Source organism: Vombatus ursinus, unplaced genomic scaffold, assembly GCF_900497805.2.
Source record: "Vombatus ursinus unplaced genomic scaffold, bare-nosed wombat genome assembly UNPS02004704.1, whole genome shotgun sequence".
Lineage (NCBI taxonomy): Eukaryota > Metazoa > Chordata > Mammalia > Diprotodontia > Vombatidae > Vombatus > Vombatus ursinus.
Window position 1 is genome coordinate 1,891,435 of NW_020944482.1, and position 23,583 is coordinate 1,915,017.

The following is a 23,583-nucleotide window of genomic DNA, read 5'->3' on the forward strand; positions in this document are numbered from 1 at the left end:
TTTTTATAAATATTTATCCATTTAATTTAGATTGGTGGTTTTGTTGGCATACAGTTGGGCAAAATACCTCCTAATAATTGCTTTTATTTCATAGTCGTTGATTGTGCACCTACCTTTTTCATGTTTGATACTGTAATTTGATTTTTTTCTTTCTTTTTAAAATTAGCCAATGGTTTATCTATGTTAGTTTTTTTTTATGAGCTCTGAGTTTCATTTATTAGTTCAATAATTTTTTTTTTTTACAATTTTATTAATTAATCTTTCTTTTGTATTTTAGAAGTTTTACTTTGGTGTGTAATTGAGATGTTTTAATTGTTTTTCTAGTGATATTAATTACATGTCAAATTCATTGATCTGCTCTTTCTCTTTTTTATTGAGGTAAATATTTAGAGATAAAGATTTTCCCCAAGGTACTACTTAGGTTACATCCCACAGATTTTAAGCTGTCTCATTGTTGCCATTATCTTTCATGAAATTATCATTTTTACATGATTTGTTCTTTTACTTGCTCATTCTTTAGGATTAGATTATTTAGTTTCCCATTAATATTTATTCTATGCTTCAAAAACTCTAAATTGAACATTTTTTTGTTGCATTATGGGCCAAAAAGAATATATTTAATACGTTTGCTTTTCTGTAATTGCTTCTGAGATTTTTATGCCCTAATATATGGTCAATTTCTGTGGAGGTGCCATGTACAGCTAAGAATAGGTATACTTCTTTCAATTCTCATTCAATATTTTCTAGTGGTCTATCATATGTCACTTTCCTAAAATTCTATTGATCTCCCTAACTTCTTGTTTAATTTATGCCCTCTGTGTAAGTAGACTCCCTCTAATAACCCTACTAATGATAAAGTTATGAGAGGTTAGATCTATCATCTTCCCAAATAGGAATGTAAACAACTTAACCATATTTCCTTCCTTATGATTTGTGACTCATTACCTTTTTGTGTTTCTCTTGAATCTTGTGTTTGTCAAATTTTCTTTTGTCAAATTTGAACTTTTCATCAGAAATGCTTAAAAATCATCTCTTTGATTAAATATTCATTTTTTTTACTCCTATAGGATTATACTCAGTTTTGCTGGGTAGGTGATTCTTGTTTGTAATCCTAGATCCTTTGCCTCCAGACCATCATATTCCAAGCTTTCCATTCCTTTATTAGTGGCTACTAAATCTTGTGTCATCCTGACTGTGGTTCCATGGCATCTGAATTCTTTCTTTCTAGCAAATTTTAGTATTTTCTCCTTCACCTGAGAGTTCTAGATTTTGGCTATAATATTTCTGGGAGTTTTCATTTTGTGATTTCTTTCAGAAGGTAGCCAGTGGGTTATTTCACTTTCTATTTTGTTCTAAGATATCTGGGCTCTGGGCAATTTTCCTTTATGATTTCTTGAAATATGATGTCAAGGCTCTTTTTTGTTCATGGCTTTTGGACAGCCCAATAATTATTAAATTATCTGTTCTTGATCTATTTTTCCAGGTCAGTTTTTTCGCTATGAGATATTTTACATTTTCTTCTATTTTCCATTCTTTTTTATTTTGTTTTATAGTTTCTTGATATCTCATGGAGTCATTAGCTTCCACTTGCCTAATTCTAATTTTCAGGGAGGCATTTCTTCAGTGAGATTTTGTGCCCCTTTTACCATTTGGTCAATTTTGATGTTTAAGGATTTTTTTTCTTCAGCATTGTTCGTATCTCTTTTTACCAAGCTATTAGTTCTCTTTTCATAATTTTCTTTCATAGCTCTCATTTCTTTTCCTATCTTATCCTCTACCTCTCTTAATTGATTTAAAAATCATTCTTTTGTTATTTTTATCTTCTTTAGCTCTTGCAGCAATTCTTGTTGTACTTATATCCATCAATCTTTTCTCTGAGGCTTTGCTTGTAGATGTTTTCAAGTTATTTTCTTTTCTTGAGTTTCCCTGTCATCATAGAAGCTTTAGAAGGTCAGGTTCTTTTTTGTTGTTGTTATTCACTCATTTTTCCAGCCTACTTCTTGGCTTTGGGTTTTATTCTAGACTTGGGTTCTTCTTACATCTGTGGGTGGAGGTATGAGTATCCTGAGATTCTATCTGCTGCTTTCACAGATAATTCTAGAGGTGTGTAAGTGTTATATGCTTACAATGAGATGTGGTCTGGGAAGAAGTCCATTCACTGCCCTCCTGGTTTACTTTCTGGTCTTTATAGAGGGAGGACCCCTGCTTCCTTGTGACTGGGATTGGTTTTCTCCACCCTGGAACTGTAACCCAGAACTGGGTAATTGGTAACGGATTTGCCAAATGGCACCCATTTCTGTTCCCAGTACTAGAACAAGGGTATTCTAGGAGCTCTTTCTGCCTATATTGTTAGTCCCCTTACCATCTCTGGGTGCTGGTATATGCCCTGCCACTACTTTCATCACAGCCCAGTGTTGCCTGCCACAGAAAGGTACCACTTCTGCTGTGTTGTGCTCTTGGCCAGCCCTCACACTAGTGTCCACAGACCTCTCTTTCTGTCTTCCTAAGCTGCACTGGATATGCTGTGATTTTTTCTTGACTTTCCCATTCAGAATTCAGTTTGGCACATTTTCTGTGGTCATTGTAGAACAGCTTTTGAGGAGGTTTGGAAGTTGTGATCTTTCACTCCACCATCTTGACTCCACCCTCTCTGATAATTTCTTCTCAGTTTCCTTTTCTGAATCATCACCATCTTTCTCCCCAGAAGCACAGAATTTGAGATGTGGAAGAGACCTCAGTAGCTATTAATTCAATCTATATCCAAAAGAATCTCTATTATTACATCAAGCAAGTGGTTATCAAACCTCTCTATGGAGACCTCCAAGAAGGAGGAACCGCTCAGGGCAGCCTATTCTATTTCTGGACAGCTCTAATTATTCAAAAGTTTTTCCTGACATCAGGCCTACGTTTGCCCTATTTGCAACTTCCAATTGCTGCTAATTCTGCCTTCTGGGACTTAAAAAAACAAACCTAATCATTTTTACACGACAGTCCTTGAAGATATTTATCAAGTCCTTTTTTACTCTCATAGCTAACATTCAAATAGTATTTTAAGGTTTGCAAAGCATTTTTTATATATTTTCTCATTTGATCCTTATAACACTCCTGTGAGGTAGGTGCTGTTAATTTCTTCATCTTATAGATGAGAAATGAAGCTATAGTGGGTAAAAGGACTTACTCCTAGGATCAAACAACAAAGTAAATACCAGAGGCAGGATTCAAACTGATTTATTTCTAGCTCAAAATCTACCTCCTTTTCCACATGCTATTTCCCCTAACTTCTCCAACCTAAACAATTCCTTCAACCAATCATCATAGAACATGATCTCAAGGCTTTTCACCATCCTGGTTGTCTTCTCCTGAACATCTCTAGCTTATCAATATCCTTCTTGAAACCATAATAGTCAGAATTGAACACGATATTCTGAAAACATCCAAAGAGGTTGGAGTATTGAGGAACTGTCACCTCCTTATTCCTGGAAACTATGACTCTCTTAATGCAATGCCCAAATCTCATAAGCTTTTTTGGCTGCTACATAACACTAATAACTTATATTGAGCTTGCCATTCACTAAAATGCCCAGATCTCTTTCAAACTGCAGTCAAACAATGCCTTCCCCATTCTTTATTTATGAAGTAAATTTTTTTGAATGCAAGTGTAAGTTTTTACATTTATTTCTGTTGAATTTCATCTTATCAAATTCATCTCAATACTTTACACTAGGGGTTCTTATCCTTTTAAGTGTCATGGAGACTCCTTTGGCAATCCATGAAGTCTTTGGACCCCATCTCAGAATAAAACACATAGGATTACAAAGGAATTATATTAAAATAGAATTATTAAAATATTTAAAAAAACAGAAACCTTGCTCTGGTATGGCAAGATCATTTTGGATCCTGGGTTCTAACTATTTCTCCTAGTTTGGTAACACCTGCAAATTTGATGATCATGCCATTTATTTCTTCATACAATAAAAATGTCAAATAACATACAGCCAAGTGCATATCCTTGGAGCATTTGATTGAAGACTTCCTGCCATGTTGACATTGAACCATTAACTACTCTTCTTTAAGTCTGATAGCACAACCAATTCTTAATCCATTTAATTGTATGATCATCAATTCTACATCTCTTCATCTTCTTGACAAGAATAGTATGAGATATTTTATCCAATGCTTTGCTAATGTAGTCTTCTGTCTGGGAAGGTTGCCAGTGAGATTCACTGGTGCCAAATGTATCTATGGCAACGGAGTAGAATTTTACCCAGAATCCACAGCAACTGTGACATTTTGAACTTGGTATTAAGAACTGTGGGAATAAGAATGCAAAGAATCCATTTTGATAAAACCACACAGAGCACCAAGGCAGACTGGGGTCGGGTTTAGGAAGGCAGTCTGATACTGCTCTCCTCAAGTATTCCATTCCTGCCTCCAGGACTTGTTAGAGGACAGGTTGTCACTGGTGATGGTGATCTGAGTTGAGGTATTGGTCCAAAGAATCTGCCTAGAGCTGGTGTGGTAGGGCTGATGAGGTTAAGACACAAGTTTCTGAGCCACACACACCAAGACCCCAATAATTTCCTTCCCCTCTCTCCTCTGTCCCTGTAGGGAAGGCTCTACTAACTGCATAAATGATTCACTTCCTGCCTGCCTCCCTCCATCCCATGAGAAATTAAGAGGAAGAAGCCTAATCTGTTCTCTACTGGCTACAGGGCCAAACAGCTGGCATTCCAAACAATTCATTCCTCAGTTGTTTACTGTTCTTTCATTTCTAAGAAATTTATCCACATTGCTATAAAAGAAAAAAAAAAACCTGGTGATCACCAAATTCTGATTTAGCTAATATGCTTCTAATTCCTGGCACAGAAGGAAGAGCTTTTGTCCTTAAAAATGGGGGGGGGGGCAAATTTTATTCTTTAGTGGAAGCTGAGATGGGAAGAGGGTTTTGAATCCCCACAGAAGGTGGTGAGAAGTAGAAAGAGGGAGTGAGAGGGAGAAGTAGAAGTATGTATGTCATCATTATCATTGTAGACCCAAACTCAGAAACCCATTAAGGAAAAATGAGCCACAGGGTGACTAGTCAAGGTAAAGCCTGGGGCATTGAAACTGCTGGGGCTTTCTACTATTTTATCCTAAGGTACTGGTGCTACAACTGTTGTTTGAGGACTAAGGCTGCTTGGCTATGAAATTGCTAAAGCCAGCTGCCACTTTTGGCTTTGCTCTTAGCAATGAAAGGATTTCTGTTTACTCATTGCCCTAGTTTATGGGGACTCACTTAGTTTCTAATCCTTTGCTACAATAAAATGTGCTGTTATATTCTTATGCATTTTGCTCTTTTCAAGTCAACTTGTGGTATAGGTCAAAGGGTATCCACAGTTTTTTTCCCTCATTTAAATAGCTTATTATTTTTATTTTTCAAGTAGCAAATTTTAAAAAATTTATCCATTCTTCCCACTACTGTACCCCACCCCACCTCTCAACTGACAAAACTAAAATAAATCCAAACAAATCACTCGATATGTGGCTATGTATTGTGGCAAAACAAATTTCATCATGTCTGAAATCAATCAATCAATCAATAATTATTAAGTGCCTGCTATGTGCCAAGCACTGTGCTAAGCACTGGAAATACAAAAAGAGGCTAAAGACCATTCTTGCCCTTAAGGAATGTACAGTCTCAAGGGGAAGACAGCATGTAAATATATACATACAAAGCAAGTTATATATACACTATAAATAGGAAATGATTAATAGAGGTAAAGCACTAGATTTAAGAGAGGATGGGGAAAGCTTCTAGTAAAAGAAGAGATTTTTAGGAAGCAAGAGAGGTCAGAAGGTAGAATGGAGAAGGGAAAAGATTCCAGGATTGGGGGACAGACAGAGAAAATGCCCAGAGCCAAGAGATAGAGTGTCTTGTTTGTGGAACAGTCAGGAAGCTAGTGTCACTGGATCAAAAAGTATGTGGCAGGAAGTAAGGTAAATCCTACTGGGTAGGAAGTGGTTAGGTTATGAAGGGCTTTGAATGCCAAAAAGAGCATTTGATCCTGGTGGCAATAGGGAGCTCTAGAGTTTATTGAGGGGGCTGCTGGTGGTGGTGACATGACAAGACTTGTGCTTTAGGAAAATCACTTTAGTGGCTGAATGAATCGTAGAGGGAGAGACATAAGGCAGGCAGACCATCCAGCAGGCTATTACAATAGTCCAGGTGTAAGGTTTATCTAGAACAAGGGCTTGTTCTAGAGTGGTGACAATGTCAGAGGAGAGAAGGTGATATATTTGAGAAATGTTGCAAAAATGAAATTGACAGGTCTTGGCAATAGATTGGATACAGGGAGCAAGAGATCGTGGGGGACAGGGAAGATGGTGTTGATTAAATAAAGGAATGCTAATGATTTATGTAGACTTATTTCATGTCCTACATATTTGCTAGTTTTTAATTATTTCAATTAATTTTAGTTTTCAATTAATTTAATTCAGGTTAAGGTTCTCTAGTTATACTATCATATTATCTGCAAGTTTCCTTTGTGCCTATGCTTATTCCCTCAATTTTTTTTCTTATCTTATTGCTGTAACTTGCATTTCTACCACTATATTAAATAGCAGTGGGTGATAATGGACATCTCCTCATCTTATTGGAAATTCTTCTAACTTTTCTCCATTCTACATAATGTTCGCTCTGGAATTTAAGACAAATTATTTATTATTTTAAAGAAAAGTCCATTTATTCTGGTGATGTGTATAGTGTTTAACAGAAACAGGTATTAGATTTCATCAAAAGCCTCATTAGCACCTGTTGATATAATCTAATAGCTTTTATTATCAATATTATTGATGTGGTTTATCATATCTTATAGTCTTCTCTGTGTTGACCCAGGAGCATTCCTGGTATAAACCCAACCTGGTTATAATGTATAATATTGTATAATATTTTATTGTATAATATATAATATTGGTATTGGTCTATAGTTTTCTTTCTCTGCTTTATGTTTTCCTGGTTTAGAGATGAAGACCATATTTGCATTGTAAAAAGAGATTAGAAAGGTGGCTTCTTTTCTTATTATTGCAAATAGTTTGCATAATTTTGGAATTATTTTTCTCTTTGAATGTGAGCAGAATGTGAGCAGAACCAAGAGAACATTGTACACAGTAACAGCAACACTGTGTGATGAACAACTTTGATAGACAACTCTTCTCAGCAATACAAGGATCTAAGACAATTCCAAAATACCCATGATAGAAAATGCTATCCACATCCAAAGAAACAACTATGGAGTCTGAATGCAGATCAAAGCATACTCTTCTCTCTCTCTCTATCTCTCTTTCTCTTTCTCTCTCTCTCTATTGAGAGACACCTGTATTAGCACTAGGCAAAGGAACAAGTGCTATCTGGCACTTCTGTCACCCATTTTCAGTTCCAGGACAGTCACAGTCTTGACAAATCAGGAGCCCCACCTGTGTAAGGAGCAGGGAACAAGTGCCAGGAACATAGTTATGTGGCCTTGAGCCCAAAAATTGAGTGAGGCCTTAGGCCTAACCTTTAGTCCTGTATTCCGACAGTGGAATAAATGAGGGAGGAGGCCACGAGGGAGCCAGCACAGTCACTTGAAACCTATAGAATCTCCCAGTGGGATAACTATGACTGAGTCCAGCAGCAGTCTATGGAAAGTCAATGACACACAAACTAACAAACTCAAACTTAGAAATTTGCAGAGAGCAAACCAGCAGGGCAGTGAATAGATCTCTTCCTGCATCACACCACTTTATGAGCACCAAAAAATTTATAAGCCCCCAGATTGTGTTGTGAAAGTAGTAGAAAGACTCATGAGAGAAGTTCAGACCAGACATCCCCACCAGAGGTGAGAAGAGCTCAATATAACTAAAAGCCTAAAGTCAATAAGTAGGCTGGAAAAATTAGAAAACAATGAAAAAAGAACATGACCATAAGTAGCTACTATGGTCACAGGGAAGTTCAAGACACAAATAAAGAAGATAATGACTTCAAAACATCTGAAAAAAGATTGGATAGAAAAGCCAAAGAAAAAATTTCTGGAAAAATAGAAATGTATTTTTTATTTTCAGTATGAATTTAATTGCATATTATAGAGATTTTTAAAGAGCAAAAATGACTAAAAATAAGAATGGTAAAGACAAATTGGGAAAAGAAGTGAGAGCTATGAAAGAAAATCATGAAAAGAGAATGAGGTACAAAAAATTCTGAAGAAAGTAACTCCTTAAAAATTAGAATTGACCAAATGGTAAAAGAGGTACAAAACCTTATTAGAGAAAATAACTCCTTGAAAATAAGAATTGGCCAAATGGAAGCTAATGCCTCCATGAGACCTCAAGAAACTAAAACAAAGCAAAAAGCATGAAAAAAAAGATGAAAATGTGAAATATCTCATAGAAGAAGCAAATGACCTGGAAAATAGATCAAGAAGATAATTTAAGAATTTTTGGACTACTTGAAAGTCATGTGAAAAAAAAAAGAGCTTCAACATCATATTTCAAGAAATTATGCAGGAAAACTGCCCAGATATCTTGGAATCCAAGGACAAAGTAGAAAGTGAAAGAATCCACTGGCCACTTCTTGAAAGAAATCACAAAATGAAAACTCCCAGAAATATTATAGCCAAAATCCAGAACTCTCAGGTGAAGAATTGACAAAGGATATGAACAGGCGTTAAAAAATTATTTATTTACTTCTATAAGATTTTTAGGTTTAAGTTTTCTCCCCCCCCCCCCCCGCTTCCCCTTCCCCAAGCTGGCAAACAATCTAATATAGGCTATACATGAACAATAATATTAAACATATTTCCACATTAGTCATGTTGTAAAGAAGAATTAGAACCAAAGGGGAAAACCATAAGCAAGAAGAAATGAGAGAAAGAAAGAGAAAGAGAGATAGAGAGAGAGAGAAGAGTATGCTTTGATCTGCATTCAGACTCCATAGTTGTTTCTTTGGATGTGGATAGCATTTTCTGTCATGGATATTTTGGAATTGTCTTAGATCCTTGTATTGCTGAGAAGAGTTGTCTATCAAAGTTGTTCATCACACAATGTGGCTGTTACTGTGTACAATGTTTTCTTGCTTCTGCTCACTTCACTCAGCATCAGTCTTTCACTCAGCATCAGTCATCACTCACATAAGTCTTTCCAGATTTTTCTGAAGTCTGTCTGCTCATCATTTCTTATGGAACAATATAATGTATTCCATTACATTCATATACCACAACTTGTTCAACCATTCCCCAACTGATGGGCATCCCCTCAATTTCCAATTCTTTGCCACCACAAAAAAGAGCTGCTATAAATATTTTTGTCCATGTGGGTCCTTTTCCCATTTGTATGATCACTTTGGGATACAGACCTAGAAGTGGTATTCTGGGTCAAAGGGTATGCAGAGTTTTATAGCCCTTTGGGCATAGTTCCAATTTGTTCTCCAGAATATTTGGATCAGTTCACAATTCCACCAATAATGCATTAGGGTTCCAATTTTCCCACATCGTCTCCAACATTTATTGTTTTTCTGTTTTGTCACATCAGCCAATCTGATAGGTGTGAGGTGGTACTTCAGAGTTGTTTTAATTTATATTTCTCTAATCAAGAGTGATTTAGAGCATTTTTTCATATGACTATAGATAGCTTTAATTTCTTCATCTGAAAACAACAGGCAGTTTTCAAAGGAAAGAAATGAAAGCCATCAATTATCATATGAAAAAGTGCTCTAAATTACTAATTAGAGAAATAAAAATTAAAAGAACTCTGAGGTACTACCTCACATTCATCAGATTGGAAAAGATGATATAAAAGGAAAATAACAAATGCTACAGGAGATTTGGGAAAATAGGTACACTAATGCACTACTGGTGTGTGAACTTGTCCAGCCATTCTGGAAAGCGATTTGGAACAATGCCACCAAATCTATTAAACTGTGCATACCCTTTGACCTAACAATATTGCTACTAGCCCCAAAGAGATCAAAAGGAAAAGAACCCATATTACAAAAATATTTATAGCAGATATTTTGGAATGGCAAAGGACTTGGAAACTAAGGGAATGGCCATCAATTGAACGATGACTGAACAAGTTGTGATATATGAATATGCCGAAATACTACTGTGCTGTAAGATATGATGAAGGGAGATGATTTCAGAAAAAAACTTGGGAAGACTCATATGAACATTATGCAAAGTGAAGTGAGCAGAATTAGGAGAACAATTTACATAACAATATTGTAAAGATAATAAATTATGGAAGACTTAATAACTCTAATCAACACAGTGGCCCACCACAATTCCAAAAGACTCGATGAAAAATGCTGTCCACATCTAGATAGAGAACTGATGGCCTTAGAGTACAGATTGAAACATATTTTTTCTTTTCCTTTCTTATCAAAAACTATATTTTAGAGAGGCAGCATGGTATAATGCATTTAGCAATACACTTATAGTTGAAGACTTGGGTTCAAATTCTCCCTTATACAGTTAATGGATGAATGATACTGTTCAAGTCACTTCTCTCTGTTTCAGTATCCTCATCTCTAAAATGTGGAAGTTGGACTTGATATTGTCTAAGTTCCTTTCCAGTTCTAAATCTTTGATTGAGTCTGTGATTCTCCTTATTTCTCATTTGGCCAAGAGTTCTCCCCCACCCAGATATATTTCTTTCCCTGATATTCTAATTTGCTTATGATAGAAGCTTTTATATCTGTATTATACATCTATCTTGAGATTATTGTGGCATATGATATGATTGTTATTTATCTAAGCCTAATTTCTGTCAGACTACTTTCCATTTGTCAACAGTTTTTATTCTATAGTACTTACCTTAGAATTTTGAGTCTTCAGGTTTGTCAGACACTAAACTAAATGCATTTGCTAACTTATGCTATGTGCCTACTGATGAACTTTTCTATTTTTAACTGGCACAAAAGAGCTTTGCCCCTCCTGGATTACTGCCTTGTCATGTTGGAGGCACTTGTGTAGCACAACAAAACTATGAGCTGTGCTGTGTAAGGTTACCCAAGATGGACAGGTCATAGCAGAGAGTTCTGACAAAAGATGATCCACTGGAGAAAGAATTGGCAAAGCACGCTAGTATCTTTGCCAAGAAAACCCTATGGACAGTATTAAAATGATAAAAGATATAATGCTAGAATATGAGTCCCTCAGGTTGGGTGGTGTCCAACACACTACTGGAGAAGAGTAAAGAACAACTAAAAGTAGCTCTAGTACAAATCAAGCTGCTGGGACAAAGATTGTGGACAGCATCTTTCAAGAAATCATGAAGGAAAACTGCCCTGAGATCCTAGAACTAGAGAGTAAAGTAGTCATCAAAAGAATCCACTGACCACCTCCTGAAAGAGATCCCAAATTAAAAACGCCTAGTAATATTATAGCCAAATTCCAAAATTATGAGGTCAAAGAAAAAATACTACAAGTAGCCAGAAAGAAACAATTTAAATATCATGGAACCACAGTCAGAATTACACAGGACCTTGCAGCTTCTACATTAAAAGATCTGGGCCTAGAATATGATATTCCGTAAGGCAAAGGAGCTGGGATTACAACCAAGGATCAACTACCCAGCAAAACTGATCATAATCTTTCATGGAGGAGATGGACATTCAATGAAATAGTGGACTTCCAAAACTTCCTGATGAAAAGACCAGGGCTTAACAGAAAACTTGATCTTCAAATACAAGACTCAAGATAGGCATAAAAAGGTAAACAGGAAAGAAAAAACACAACAACAACAACATGTTATTAATGAGGGCAAACTGTTTGCATCCCTACATGGGAAGATGATACTTGTAACTCTTGAGAACTGTATCTTTATTATGACATTTAGAAGGAGTATACATAGACAGAAGGTGTGGGTATAAGTTGACCTTGATGTGATTATAAAAAATCTAATTAAGTGGTGAAAAGGGATTTTACTGGGAGAAGAGGAAAGGAGGAGGCAGATAAGGGTAAATTACACCACATGAAGAGGCACAAAGACCTATTACAGTAGAGGGAAAGGAGGGAGGCAGGTGAGCATTGTTTGAACCTTACTCTCATCAGATTTGGCTCAAAGAGTGAATAACATAATCAGTTAGGTATAGGAAGTAGGAGGGGAAAGGGAAAAGAGAGGGGGTTGATAGAAGGGAGGGAAGAAGTAGTAAGAGAAAAGGGGAAGAAAAGGGAGGGGAGATGATGGAAGGGAAGGCAGATTGAGGGAGGAGGTGGCCAAAAGCAAACTCTATTGAGGAGGGAAAGGGAGAAAAGAGAGAGAAAAGCATAAATGGGCAAAATAGAATGGAGAGAAAGACATAGAGAGTAATCATAACTGTGCATGTGAATGGGATGAACTCTCTCATAAAATGGAAGCAGATAGCAGAGTGGATTAAAAATGATAATCCTACAATATGTTGTTTACAAGAAACACATTTGAAGCAGAGGAATATACACAGAGTAAATACAAAAGACTGGTGCAGAATATATTATACTTCAGGTGAAGTAAAAAAAAAAGCAGGGGTAGCAATCCTTATCCCAGACAAAGCAAAAGCAAAAACAGATCTAATTAAAAGAGATAAGGAAGGAAACCACGTCCTGCTGAAAGGTACCATAGAAGATGAAGTAATATTATTACTAAACATATATAGACTATATGGACTATTTGAGAAAATAGGCAAAGAAGGAGTCCTACCAAATTCTTTTTGTGATACAAATATGGTACTGATACCTACACCAGGAAAAGCCAAAAGAGGGAAAGAAAATTATAGACCAATTTTCCTAATGAATGTAGATGCAAAACTTTTAAATAAAATACTAGCAAAGAGATTACAGCAACTTATCTCGAGGATAATACACTATGACTAGGTAAGATTTATACCAGGAATGAAAGGCTGGTTCAACATTAGGAAAACTATCAGTATAACTGACCATATCAACAACAAAACAAACAGAAATCATATGATTATCTCAATAGATGCAGAAAAAAAAACTTTTGACAAAATACAACACCCATTCCCATTAAAAACACTAGAGAGCATAGGAATAAATGGAATCTTCCTTAAAATGATAGATAGCATCTACCTAACACCATCAGCAAGCATTATATGTAATGGAGATAAGCTACAAGCATTTCCGATAAGATCGAGGGTGAAACAAGGATGTCCATTATCACAATTGCTATTCAATATGGCACTAGAAACATTAGTTGCAGCAATTAGAGAAGAAAAAGAAATTGGAAGAATTAGAATAGACAAAGAAGAAACAAAGCTATCACTCTTTACAGATAATATGATGGCATATTTAGAGAATCCCAGAGAATCAAGTAAAAAATTACTTGAGATAATAAACAAATGATCGAAGTTGCAGGATATAAAATAAACCCACGTAAGTCATTGGTGTTTCTATGTATTACCAACAAAGCTCAACAGCAAGATATAGAAAGAGAAATTCCATTTAAAGTTAGTATAGATATTATAAAATATTTGGGAGTCTACCAACCAAAACAAACCCAGGAACTATCTGAACACAATTACAAAACACTTTTCACACAAATAAAGTTAGATCTAAATAACTGGAAAAATAACAGTTGCTCATCAGTAGGCTGATTATCAAAAATGAGAATTCTACCTAAATTAATTTACTTATTCAGTTTCATGCCAAACAAATTACCAAAACTTATTTTATAGAGCTAGAAAAAAACAACAACAAAATTCATCTGGAAGAGCAAAAAGTCCAGAATATCAAGGGAATTACTTAAAAGAAATGCAAGGGAAGATGGCCTAGCCATACCAGATCTTAAATTCATTTATAAAGCAGCAATCATCAAAATTACTTGGTACTGACTAATAAATAGAGTGGTGAATCAGCAGAATAGATTAGGTACACAAGACACAGTAGACAATTAACCTACTGTTTGATAAATCCAAAGACTACAAGCTTCTGGGATAAGAACTCACTATTTAACAAAACTGCTGGGAAACTAGGTATAGACCAACATCTTACACCCTATACTAAGACAAAGTCAAAATGGGCACATGATTTAGATATAAAGTCTGACACTGTAAGCAAACTAAGAAAGCAAGAATAGTGTACCTGTCAGATCAATGGAGAAAGTAAGAATTTTGACCAAACAAGAGACAGAGAACATTATGAAATGCAAAATGGATGACTTGGATTACATTCAATTGAAAAATTTTTGCATAAACAAAGCCAATGCAACTGAGATTAGAAGGGAAACAGAAAGCTGGGAAACAATTTTTACAGCCAGTGTCTCTGATAAAGGCCTCATTTCTAAAATATATAGAGAACTGAGTCAAATTTATAAGAATACAAATCATTTCCCAATTGATAAATGGTCAAAGGATATGAATAGGCAGTTTTCAGGGGAAGAAATTAAAGCTATCAATAGTCATAAGAAAAAATGCTCTAAATCACTGTTGATTAGAGAAATGCAAATCAAAACAACTTTGAGATAGCACATCACACCTATCAAATTGGTTAACATGACAAAACAGGAAAATGATAAATATTGGAGATGTGGGAAAATTGGAATACTAATGCATTGTTGGTGGAGTTGTAAACTGATCCAACCATTCTGGAGAGCAATTTGGAACTATGGCCAAAGGGCTATGAAACTGTGCGTACCCTTTGGCCCAGCAATACCACTTATAGTTCTGTATTCCAAAGCGATCATACAAATGGGAAAAGGACCCACATGTATAAAAATATTTACAGAAGCTCTTTTTTGGGGTGGCCAAGAGTTGGAAGTTGTAGGGATGCCCATCAATTGGGGAATGGCTGAACAAGTGTGGTATGTGAATGTAATGGAATACTATTGTGACATAAAAAATGATGAGCAGGCAGACTTCAGAAAAACCTGGAAAGACTTATATGAACTGATGCTGAGTGAAGTGAGCAGAGCTAGGAGAACATTATACATAGTAACAGCCACATTCGATGACTTAGCTCTTCTCAGCAATGCAGCAATGTAAGGATCTAAGACAATTCCAAAAGACTCATGATGGAAAATGCTGTCCACATCCAGATAAAGAACTATGGAGTCTGAATGCAGATCGAAGCATACTATTTGCTCTTTTTGTTGTTGTTTTGTTTTGTTTCTTCTTTCTTGTGGTTCCTCCCATTGGCTCTAATTCTTCTTTACAACATGACTAATGTGAAAATATGTTAATGTATATGTAGAACCTGTATCAGATTGCATGCTGTCTTATGGAGGGGGAAGAGGAAGAGGGAGAGGGAGAAAATTTAAAATTCAAAAGCTTATGGAAGTGAATGTTGAAAACTAAAACTAAATTAATTAGTTAAAAAAACATTTAAAGAAAGTATGCCAAAATAAAACTTTGACAGGAAAGAAAAATTCATACTCTTTGTATAGATGGAGTAATGCTTGATAATAGATCTGATTTGTTACTTTATTAAAAGAAGTTTCTCACGCCTTTATCATTCATGGCTTTCTACACAGATGTGCAATGGCCTTTCCAAAAATCCTGAAAGAAGCCACAAAAGTCATCAACTTTAACAAAAGCAGGTTTCTGAATCATAACATTTTAAGATTTTTTCAAGAAATTGAGGCAGAATATAAAGTTCTCTACAATGCAGAAATTTAAAAGGACATGCTGAAGCATTTGTTTAGATTAAATGCTGAATTTTCACTTTTTCAGAAAGAAAAAGAAAACCCATTTTTGGAACACTGTGAAAGAAAGCTTCCTTATTTTTGAAGGCAGCACCTTCTTCCCAGTCTCCTTGGCATTATCTGTAACTCTTCATTCTCTCTCATCCCACATATTAAAGCAGGTTCCAAATCTTGCTGTTTCTACCTTCACAATATCTCTCACATCCAAACTCTTATTCACACAGCTATCATCTTATTCTCTCTCTACTCCAATCCATACTAAATATGGCCAAAACAATTTCCCTTAAACACAGACCTGAGCATGTGACTCACCTATTTAACCAACTCCAGTAGTTTCTTATTGCCTGTAGGATCAAATATAGAATCTTCTGTTGAGTTTTTAAAACCCTGAACAACCTGAGCCAGCCTATTTTTCCACACTTGTTGGACATTATACTCCCTCCCACACTCTGCAATCCAGACAAACCAAAAGGAAAGAGGAGTATGGGGAATCTGAGGAGAAAGTACTACTTCTTATCTATCCTAGGAGGCTTGGAATGTGAGGGTTTCCAACTCAGCCACTTAGCTGAGAGGGGTAAATGAAAGGAGCAGAAATATGCTTGGGTTCCACAAGTGACACAGTGCTACCCTTTATGCATTCAGGACTGTGATGCTACATGCTCTCTTCTGCAACAGAATTTAAGTTCCCTGAGAGAACATGGATTCTTTCATTTTTTTTTACCTTTGTACCCCTTGAACCTAGCATAGTACATGGTACATAGAAAGCTTTTAGTAAATGTTTGTTAATTAAAAGAAAAATAGAAAGCAAAGGTTGCAGCTAAATAGAAAGATGGCTCACAAGTTCTTCACAGAGAGGCCCATAAAGAAATTGGCAGTTAATTTTATTATGTCCCCAAAGGAATTGTTTTAATTGTATATCACAATTGAAATGCCACAAAATGATACAGCTATATCACTTCATGGAACATGCAGTCATCTCACATTACATAGCTCATGATAAGTTTTTATAAAAAGTCCACCAAAAAACAAATACAGTTTATACACCAATATTTCTTGAGGATAAAAACATAGAGAAATTCTATGAAGAACTCCAAATTAAATCAATTCATACTTCAATACAAAGGTGATAATAGGAAAAGATGGTGAAAATATAAAATTCTGGTCAGGAATAAGGAAAGAGAGAGTCCAAAGACCTATAGTCTATATAGAAGCCTGATACTTATATATTTTGAATACTTTCTTTGAAATAAGAATCAGAAGTTACTAGGCATGGGAAGCACCACATTACAAAAATTTAAATTGATTACATTCTATTAGGCAGTAAATGACTTGTTACTTTCATGGGAATCAATCCTGAATCAGCTTTCTAAGTACAGTTAGACCACAACTAGTTGGAGCAAAATTAAAACTAATATAAAGCTAAAGGAGAAAATAAAATTGAGGAAAAGACATAGTATGCAATTAAAACAATTTAAGCTACACTTATTTAAACAATTTATTGATGCTGAAAATGGGACATGGAGAAACAAAAGAATATAGATGTCAATTATAATAATTTTAAAAGAAATTTTACTAACAAGTTAATTGCCATAACAAGAAAAAAAAGAGCTTAAAAATCTCCTTATTCATCAAACACTAGACTAGACAGAGAAGAATGACAGCCAAGGGGAAAACCAGTTAAGAATATAAATTTATTTGTAAAAATATAGTATAAGATTATTATAAACAGAAAATAGAATTAGTAAGTAGTAAAACTAGTTTAAAGAAAGCTTAAAATCCACCCAACTAAGTAAACTCATCCCAAGGGAATTTTTCATTTGAAATTAAGAGAAGGATTAGCAAAAATGACAAATTATCAGTAAAGATTTCTGTAATAAATTCTTATCACCATAAAAAACAATGGAGCCACTTGAACTCCAACATCACATTCCTGGAGAGCAAAGATAGGACAAGCAGCTAGACTAAATCAAGTGTATGTAGAGGAAGCCCATGCTGGCAAAATTGTGAGGGCATTGAAGGGTCAGTTCTCAAAGTATCTGAAAGAAGATCCAAAAATGTTGTTTAAAAAAAAAAGGACCTTATTAGTACCAAAATAAGAGAATGGAGAGAACAATCTACACGCACTGAAGGCATGTCCTGACCACATGATAACACAACTGACTGAGAGAGATAGAGAATGCCAAATCACATTGTTTATTGATTGTTGATTATGAAACTGCATTGATTCAGTATCAATCAGTGAAAAAGTGTTAAGTGCCTAGGCACTGTGCTAGGGACTGAGGATACAAGTACAAAAAATGATATAGTTCATTTACACAAAAATTCTAATGGGGAAGAGAACAAGTACATAATAAACATATATAGCATAAATATAAAGTTAATAAATACAAACACATACACATATGCACAAATATGCATGCATGAATATCTCCAAAGTAGTTACAAGGTGCTATGAGAAGGAGAAAACTAGCACTTGGGGGATCAGGAAAGCCTTCAATGCTGAAGAGGATCTCTGAGCTGAATTTTAAAGGAAGAAAGGGACTCTATGAGTTAAGGAGGTACTGTAGTCCAAATATGAGGGATGACTATTACAAAGGTACAGAAACAAGAGCTGGAGTAATGTGAGTACTTCTCATGAGGAACAGAGCTGTGGTCAGTTTGGTCAACTGCAAAGTATATGTGTGGGGAGTAATGTCCAATGAGGCTGGAAAGGGGTTGGGACCTAAGGTATGCTGGCAAATGTTTAACATTTATTAAGTCTAGAAATTCAACAAAACATCAAATCAAACCCTTATTAGTACCATTTACTGATTTCCAAGGTTTAAATGGTCACATTCAAAGTAGAACAATCAACTCTCAGGAGCCAGTTTAGACTAGTACCAGCATACTCCTGGTTGGGCCAGGGCATGAAGGGTTTTAAAACGTAACAGAAAAGTTTCTATTTTATTCTAGAAGAAATAGGAAGTCACTGGAGTTGGTTGAAGAGGGAAGTCACATTTACTTTGGCAGCAGTGTGTTGGAATGGACTGGAGTGGTGAGAGACTGGACTAAGTAGAACAGAACAATGCCTTAATAACTTTTCTCCAACAAACTGTCTTCTATGCATATGTCAAAGTCATAGAAAGTTCCTTGAAAGATTTTGCACCAGAGATAACCTCATTTTGTAACCAGTTTTTCATTATTAATTCCAGTCAAGGGATAAAACACAAAGCTATATGCTCTCCAAAGGGGTTCACCACTGTCATAGAGGAAATCCAAAGTAGATTCCAAGTTGAGGAGGAATTTCTTGATGAGGTCCTCTAGAAGCTGCTATTTATAAAACACACTGTACTGATTACATTGAGCCCCAGAATACTGCAGAAGCTTGTGGGTAAAATAAAAATTATTCAAAAGAGTCTGGACTCAATCATCTCCCTCGGAAAAAACCAAGTAGATGAAGAATGCCTATTATTTAAACTATGATGTGCAGGTTGGATAGACAATCTATAGATCTACTCCAGTAAATGAATGAATGAACAAAGATATAGATATATATGTGTGTGTGTGTGTGTGTTTATATGTGTGTGTTGTGTGTGTGTGTCCGTATCACACACATACTAACACATACACATGTTTAAATATGAAAGTGGGATGGATCACCTTTGGGAAATTATAAGATTTTAATGATACTAAGCTTCTCCCTGAAAAGCCCACATTTTTAATACCAATATTCCTCTGCAATTTTATATGATTTTACAACATAAAATAACCACCGTCTCTGACTGAAAATGAGCATCATCATGAAGGCAATGGAAAATAGACACAATATATTATAAATAAGGCAATATGAATGAGAAACAGATTAAAGAATACTGTCAAAGAAATATATTGTTGAAAAAGATGGTTCTTGTGTAGCAAGGGCAAGGAATTACCATTGTACAGCCTGTTGCTACCATACAAAAATTAAACAAGGAATGTCTGCAGCAGGTTGGATGGCACTCCCTTTAGTGAATTTATGGGAGTACCTGGATAAGATTCACACAGGAAGGGCAGACCCAGATGGGTTGTGATCTATATTGCTGATGGGAATATTCATATCTAGTCATAAATCCATTTGCTGGATTGTAATAAAACACTAGAAAGATAAGTCGAAAGAACAGTAGGCAAAACTCAATTAATATAAAGTACAAATATGTTCTTAAAAAGGAAATTCATGGATTACATTTAGAATACTTGAAATAGAAAAGAGCTGTCCACCCAGGCCATCTTTCCATCAGCTGCCACCACTGCCTTATTTCTCCCCACTTGAGCCTCTGTACTCTAGATTATCCAGAATCTATGTCCCCAAGATTCTGGGGAAGTTAATTAATCCATTTTTGAAGTTCCTTGCCTAGGCCCAGTTTTCTTTACTGATGACTGAGAGCAAACTAGACAACTTAGCTCAAAATATATGTATTTGGCCTCAGAGCATGTTATACCTTCATATCCTGTCTAGCCACCCAATCAGACCATCTTGTTATCTGCCTGCTGCTACATCTATCACTCCCCTTGCCATTTAACTTTTCCTCTTGCTTTCTACCTCTTGCTCTTAGCACAGTAATCAAATCAATGTATGCATGTGTGCATATATGCACATGTATGCTGCACATATGCATGGATATGCATGTATATACACACATGCATACCTATTCCTTTATGTGAATATTTACATGCATACACCTGCATCTATATAAGACATGTACACGTGTATTTATAGCTGTATGCACATGCATATGATGTATATGTATATCTATAAACATACAAATACAATCTTCTACTAGAATGTAAGCTCCTGGAGGGCAGGAACTATTTTTTGAATTTGCATTCTTAGGCTTAGTACAGGAACTGGCACATAATAAATGCTTAGTAAGTGTTTTTTTTCATTCATATTGTGAGTACAATTACATTTCAGATAATGATTAGTAGACCTTTCATTTATTTTTCTTGTCTTCAATAGTGCCAACTTTCTCTTTCTGTGCCTTCAATCCTTTTTTTTTAAAAAAAATTTATTTTCAGTTTTCAATATTCACTTCCGTAAGATTTTGAGTTTTAAATTTTCTCCCTTCCTTCTCTTACACCAAGACAGTGCACAATCTAATATAGGCTCTACTTATACATTCATATTAAGCATATTTTCACATTAGTCATGATGTACAGAAGAATTAGAACTAATGGGAAGAACCACAAGAAAGAAGAAACAAAATAAAACAGAAGAAAAAAAAAGACCAAATAGTATGCTTCCATCTGTATTCAGACTCTATAGTTCTTTCTCTGGATGTGGATAGCATGTTCCATTGTGAGTCTTTTGGAGTTGTCTTAGATCCTTGAACTGCTGGGAAAAGCTAAGTCTATCAAAGTCAGTCATTGCACAATGTGGCTGTTGCTGTGTACAATGTTCTGCTGGTTCTACTCATTTCATTCAGCATCAGTTCATATAAGTCTTCCCAGGTTTTTCTGAAGTCTGCCTACTCATCCTTTTTTATATCACAATGGCATTCCATTACATTCGTATACCACAACTTGTTCAGCCATTTCCCAAGTGATGGGCATCCCTTCAATTTCCAATTCTTGGCCAACACAAGAGCTGCTATAAATATTTTTATACATGTGGGTCCTTTTCCCATTTGTATGATCTCTTTGGGATACAGACCTAGAAGTGGTATTGCTGGGTCAAAGGGTATGCACAGTTTTATAGCCCTTTGGACATAGTTCCAAATTGCTCTCCAAAACGGTAGGATCATTTCACACCTCTGCGAACAATGATAGTGTTCCAATTCTCCCACATCTTCTCCAACATTTATCATTTTCCTATTTTGTCATGTTTAGCCAATCTGATAGGTATGATGTGCTACCTCAGAGTCGTTTTGATTTGCATTTCTCTAGTCAATAGTGATTTAGAGCATTTTTTCACATGACCAGAGATAGCTTTAATTTTACCATCTGAAAACTGCCTATTCATATCCTTTGACCATTCATCAATTGGGAAATGATTTGTATTCTTACAAATTTGACTCAGTTCTCTATATATTTTAGAAATGAGGACTTTATCAGAGACACTGGCTGTAAAAATTGTTTCCCAGCTTTCTGCTCCCCTTCTAATTTTGGTTGCATTGGCTTTGTTTGTGCAAAAACTTTTCAATTCAATGTAATTAAAGTCATCCATTTTGCATTTCATAATGTTCTCTATCTTTTGCTTGGTCATAAATTAGATCTGATAAGTAAACTATTCCTTGCTCTCCTAGTTTGCTAGTATCAGTCTTTATATCTAAATCATGTACCCCATTTTGACTTTATCTTGGTATAGGGTGTAAGATGTTAGTCTATGCCTAGTTTCTGCCATGCTATTTTCTAGTTTTCCCAGCAGTTTTTGTTAAATAGTGAGTTCTTATCCCAGAAGGTGGAGTCTTTGGATTTATCCTTCAATCCTTTTTCTTCCCACTGCCCTCTCACTCCCCACCTTCCCTAACATTGCTTTAAGTTGTCATGATCTTTTTCTCTTTTTATACCTGCTTTCTGAAAGGGATCTTGAAATCATATTTATACTGAAAAGGTAAATGATCAATAAAGTTTATTCTATTACCTTTCACAAGGATGTTTGCATTTCACAGAAGATAAATTCACATAAATGAATTGCTAATTGTAGGATTGCAGTGGGAGAGGTAGTTTTGGGACATGGCATTCTTCTCTCAAACCTTGAAATCATATAATTTAGGCAGCAAGTTATTTATATAAGAATGCTGTATGATACGATTTTAAATAGGTATGCATACTGAATTTTTCTATTTATATTGTTAGATACTAATAAAAAACTGACAACTATCTAAGTGCCTTATTATGGCGGTATGGTTGATTGCTTAAAGTTTTAAATCTTTATTATAATGACTCAGTATCTTTTATTGATATTGTTCTCTATTTTTCCATAGTAAATGCACTCTTATTTATTTATAAGTAAGCACTTTGTTGCCTAGAAGAGTAAACAAAACTTACTGTCAAGAGTTGTTTTTCCACATCATCATGAACAAGATCAATGCCCATCCTTTTCTCTCTATGAAATAAACATTCTTGAGCTACCTATAAATATAAAAGGAACCACTGAAGAACATGATTAACTATTCCAATAGAATAAATGAAAAGCAGTCATTTTACTTTAATTTTAAAAAAAACATTCCTCTTTATAGGAACTATCAGGATTAAATTTTCAAACTTTAGTTATATAAGTCCTGATCAATCTCTAATCAATTTGATGACAATCCTACACACACACACACACACGCGCGCACACACACACACACACACACATACACACACACACTCCCCAATAAACATGGTAAGATTAGAAGGTATGCACCAGTCCTGGACGGTTACTTTCCATAGAGGTAGACATGAACCTTAGCACCCTGTCTTAGCATCCTGACTGCAAAATGATTGGTGACTAAGTCAAAAAGCTCTAGCCAAAAGTATCTATTTTTACCTTGATGGTAAATAAAGATGAGCTGAGATGCCAGCTCTGCCTTTTGTGTTCTATCTCCCTTGAGTGAAGGAGAGGTGATTTCTTCTCTCCCTGGTGAAAATGGCAACTGAAAGGAAAAGCTCATAGTGATCTGCTCGGAGCCTGAGAGAGGAGTTCTTAGACTTTGAGGTACTGGTCACTTTCTGCCTTCCGTTTCCTTTTATGAGATCATTATCAGAGAATCATTCTGATTTCAGGTACATGCCTCCTAAAGGGAGAAGACGATCCTCAATGGAAGATCACTCCACAGCTAAGAGACTAAAATCATGCCATGGAAGCATGGTAATCATGCTATTGTTGAAAGTCGCTCAGTGCAATAGGCCTAAGGTGAATGGGGAGAACTGGTTTAGTAGTCTCCCCAAAATGTCTTTACTTTCTGGAAATAGTCTAACGGACTGCTTGAGTGT

General features: G+C 35.6%; 1 protein-coding gene across 1 annotated transcript in view; it reads right to left on the reverse strand.

Annotated features, from left to right (window-relative positions):
- The window catches only part of TEKT3 (tektin 3), a 62,827-nt gene that overhangs the window by 35,126 nt on the left and 4,118 nt on the right, over window positions 1–23,583 (reverse strand). Inside the window, exon 2 of the mRNA XM_027840673.1 lies at window positions 22,654–22,737. Within this exon, the coding sequence (XP_027696474.1) occupies window positions 22,654–22,737 (84 nt within the window). The remainder of the gene's footprint in view (window positions 1–22,653; window positions 22,738–23,583) is intronic.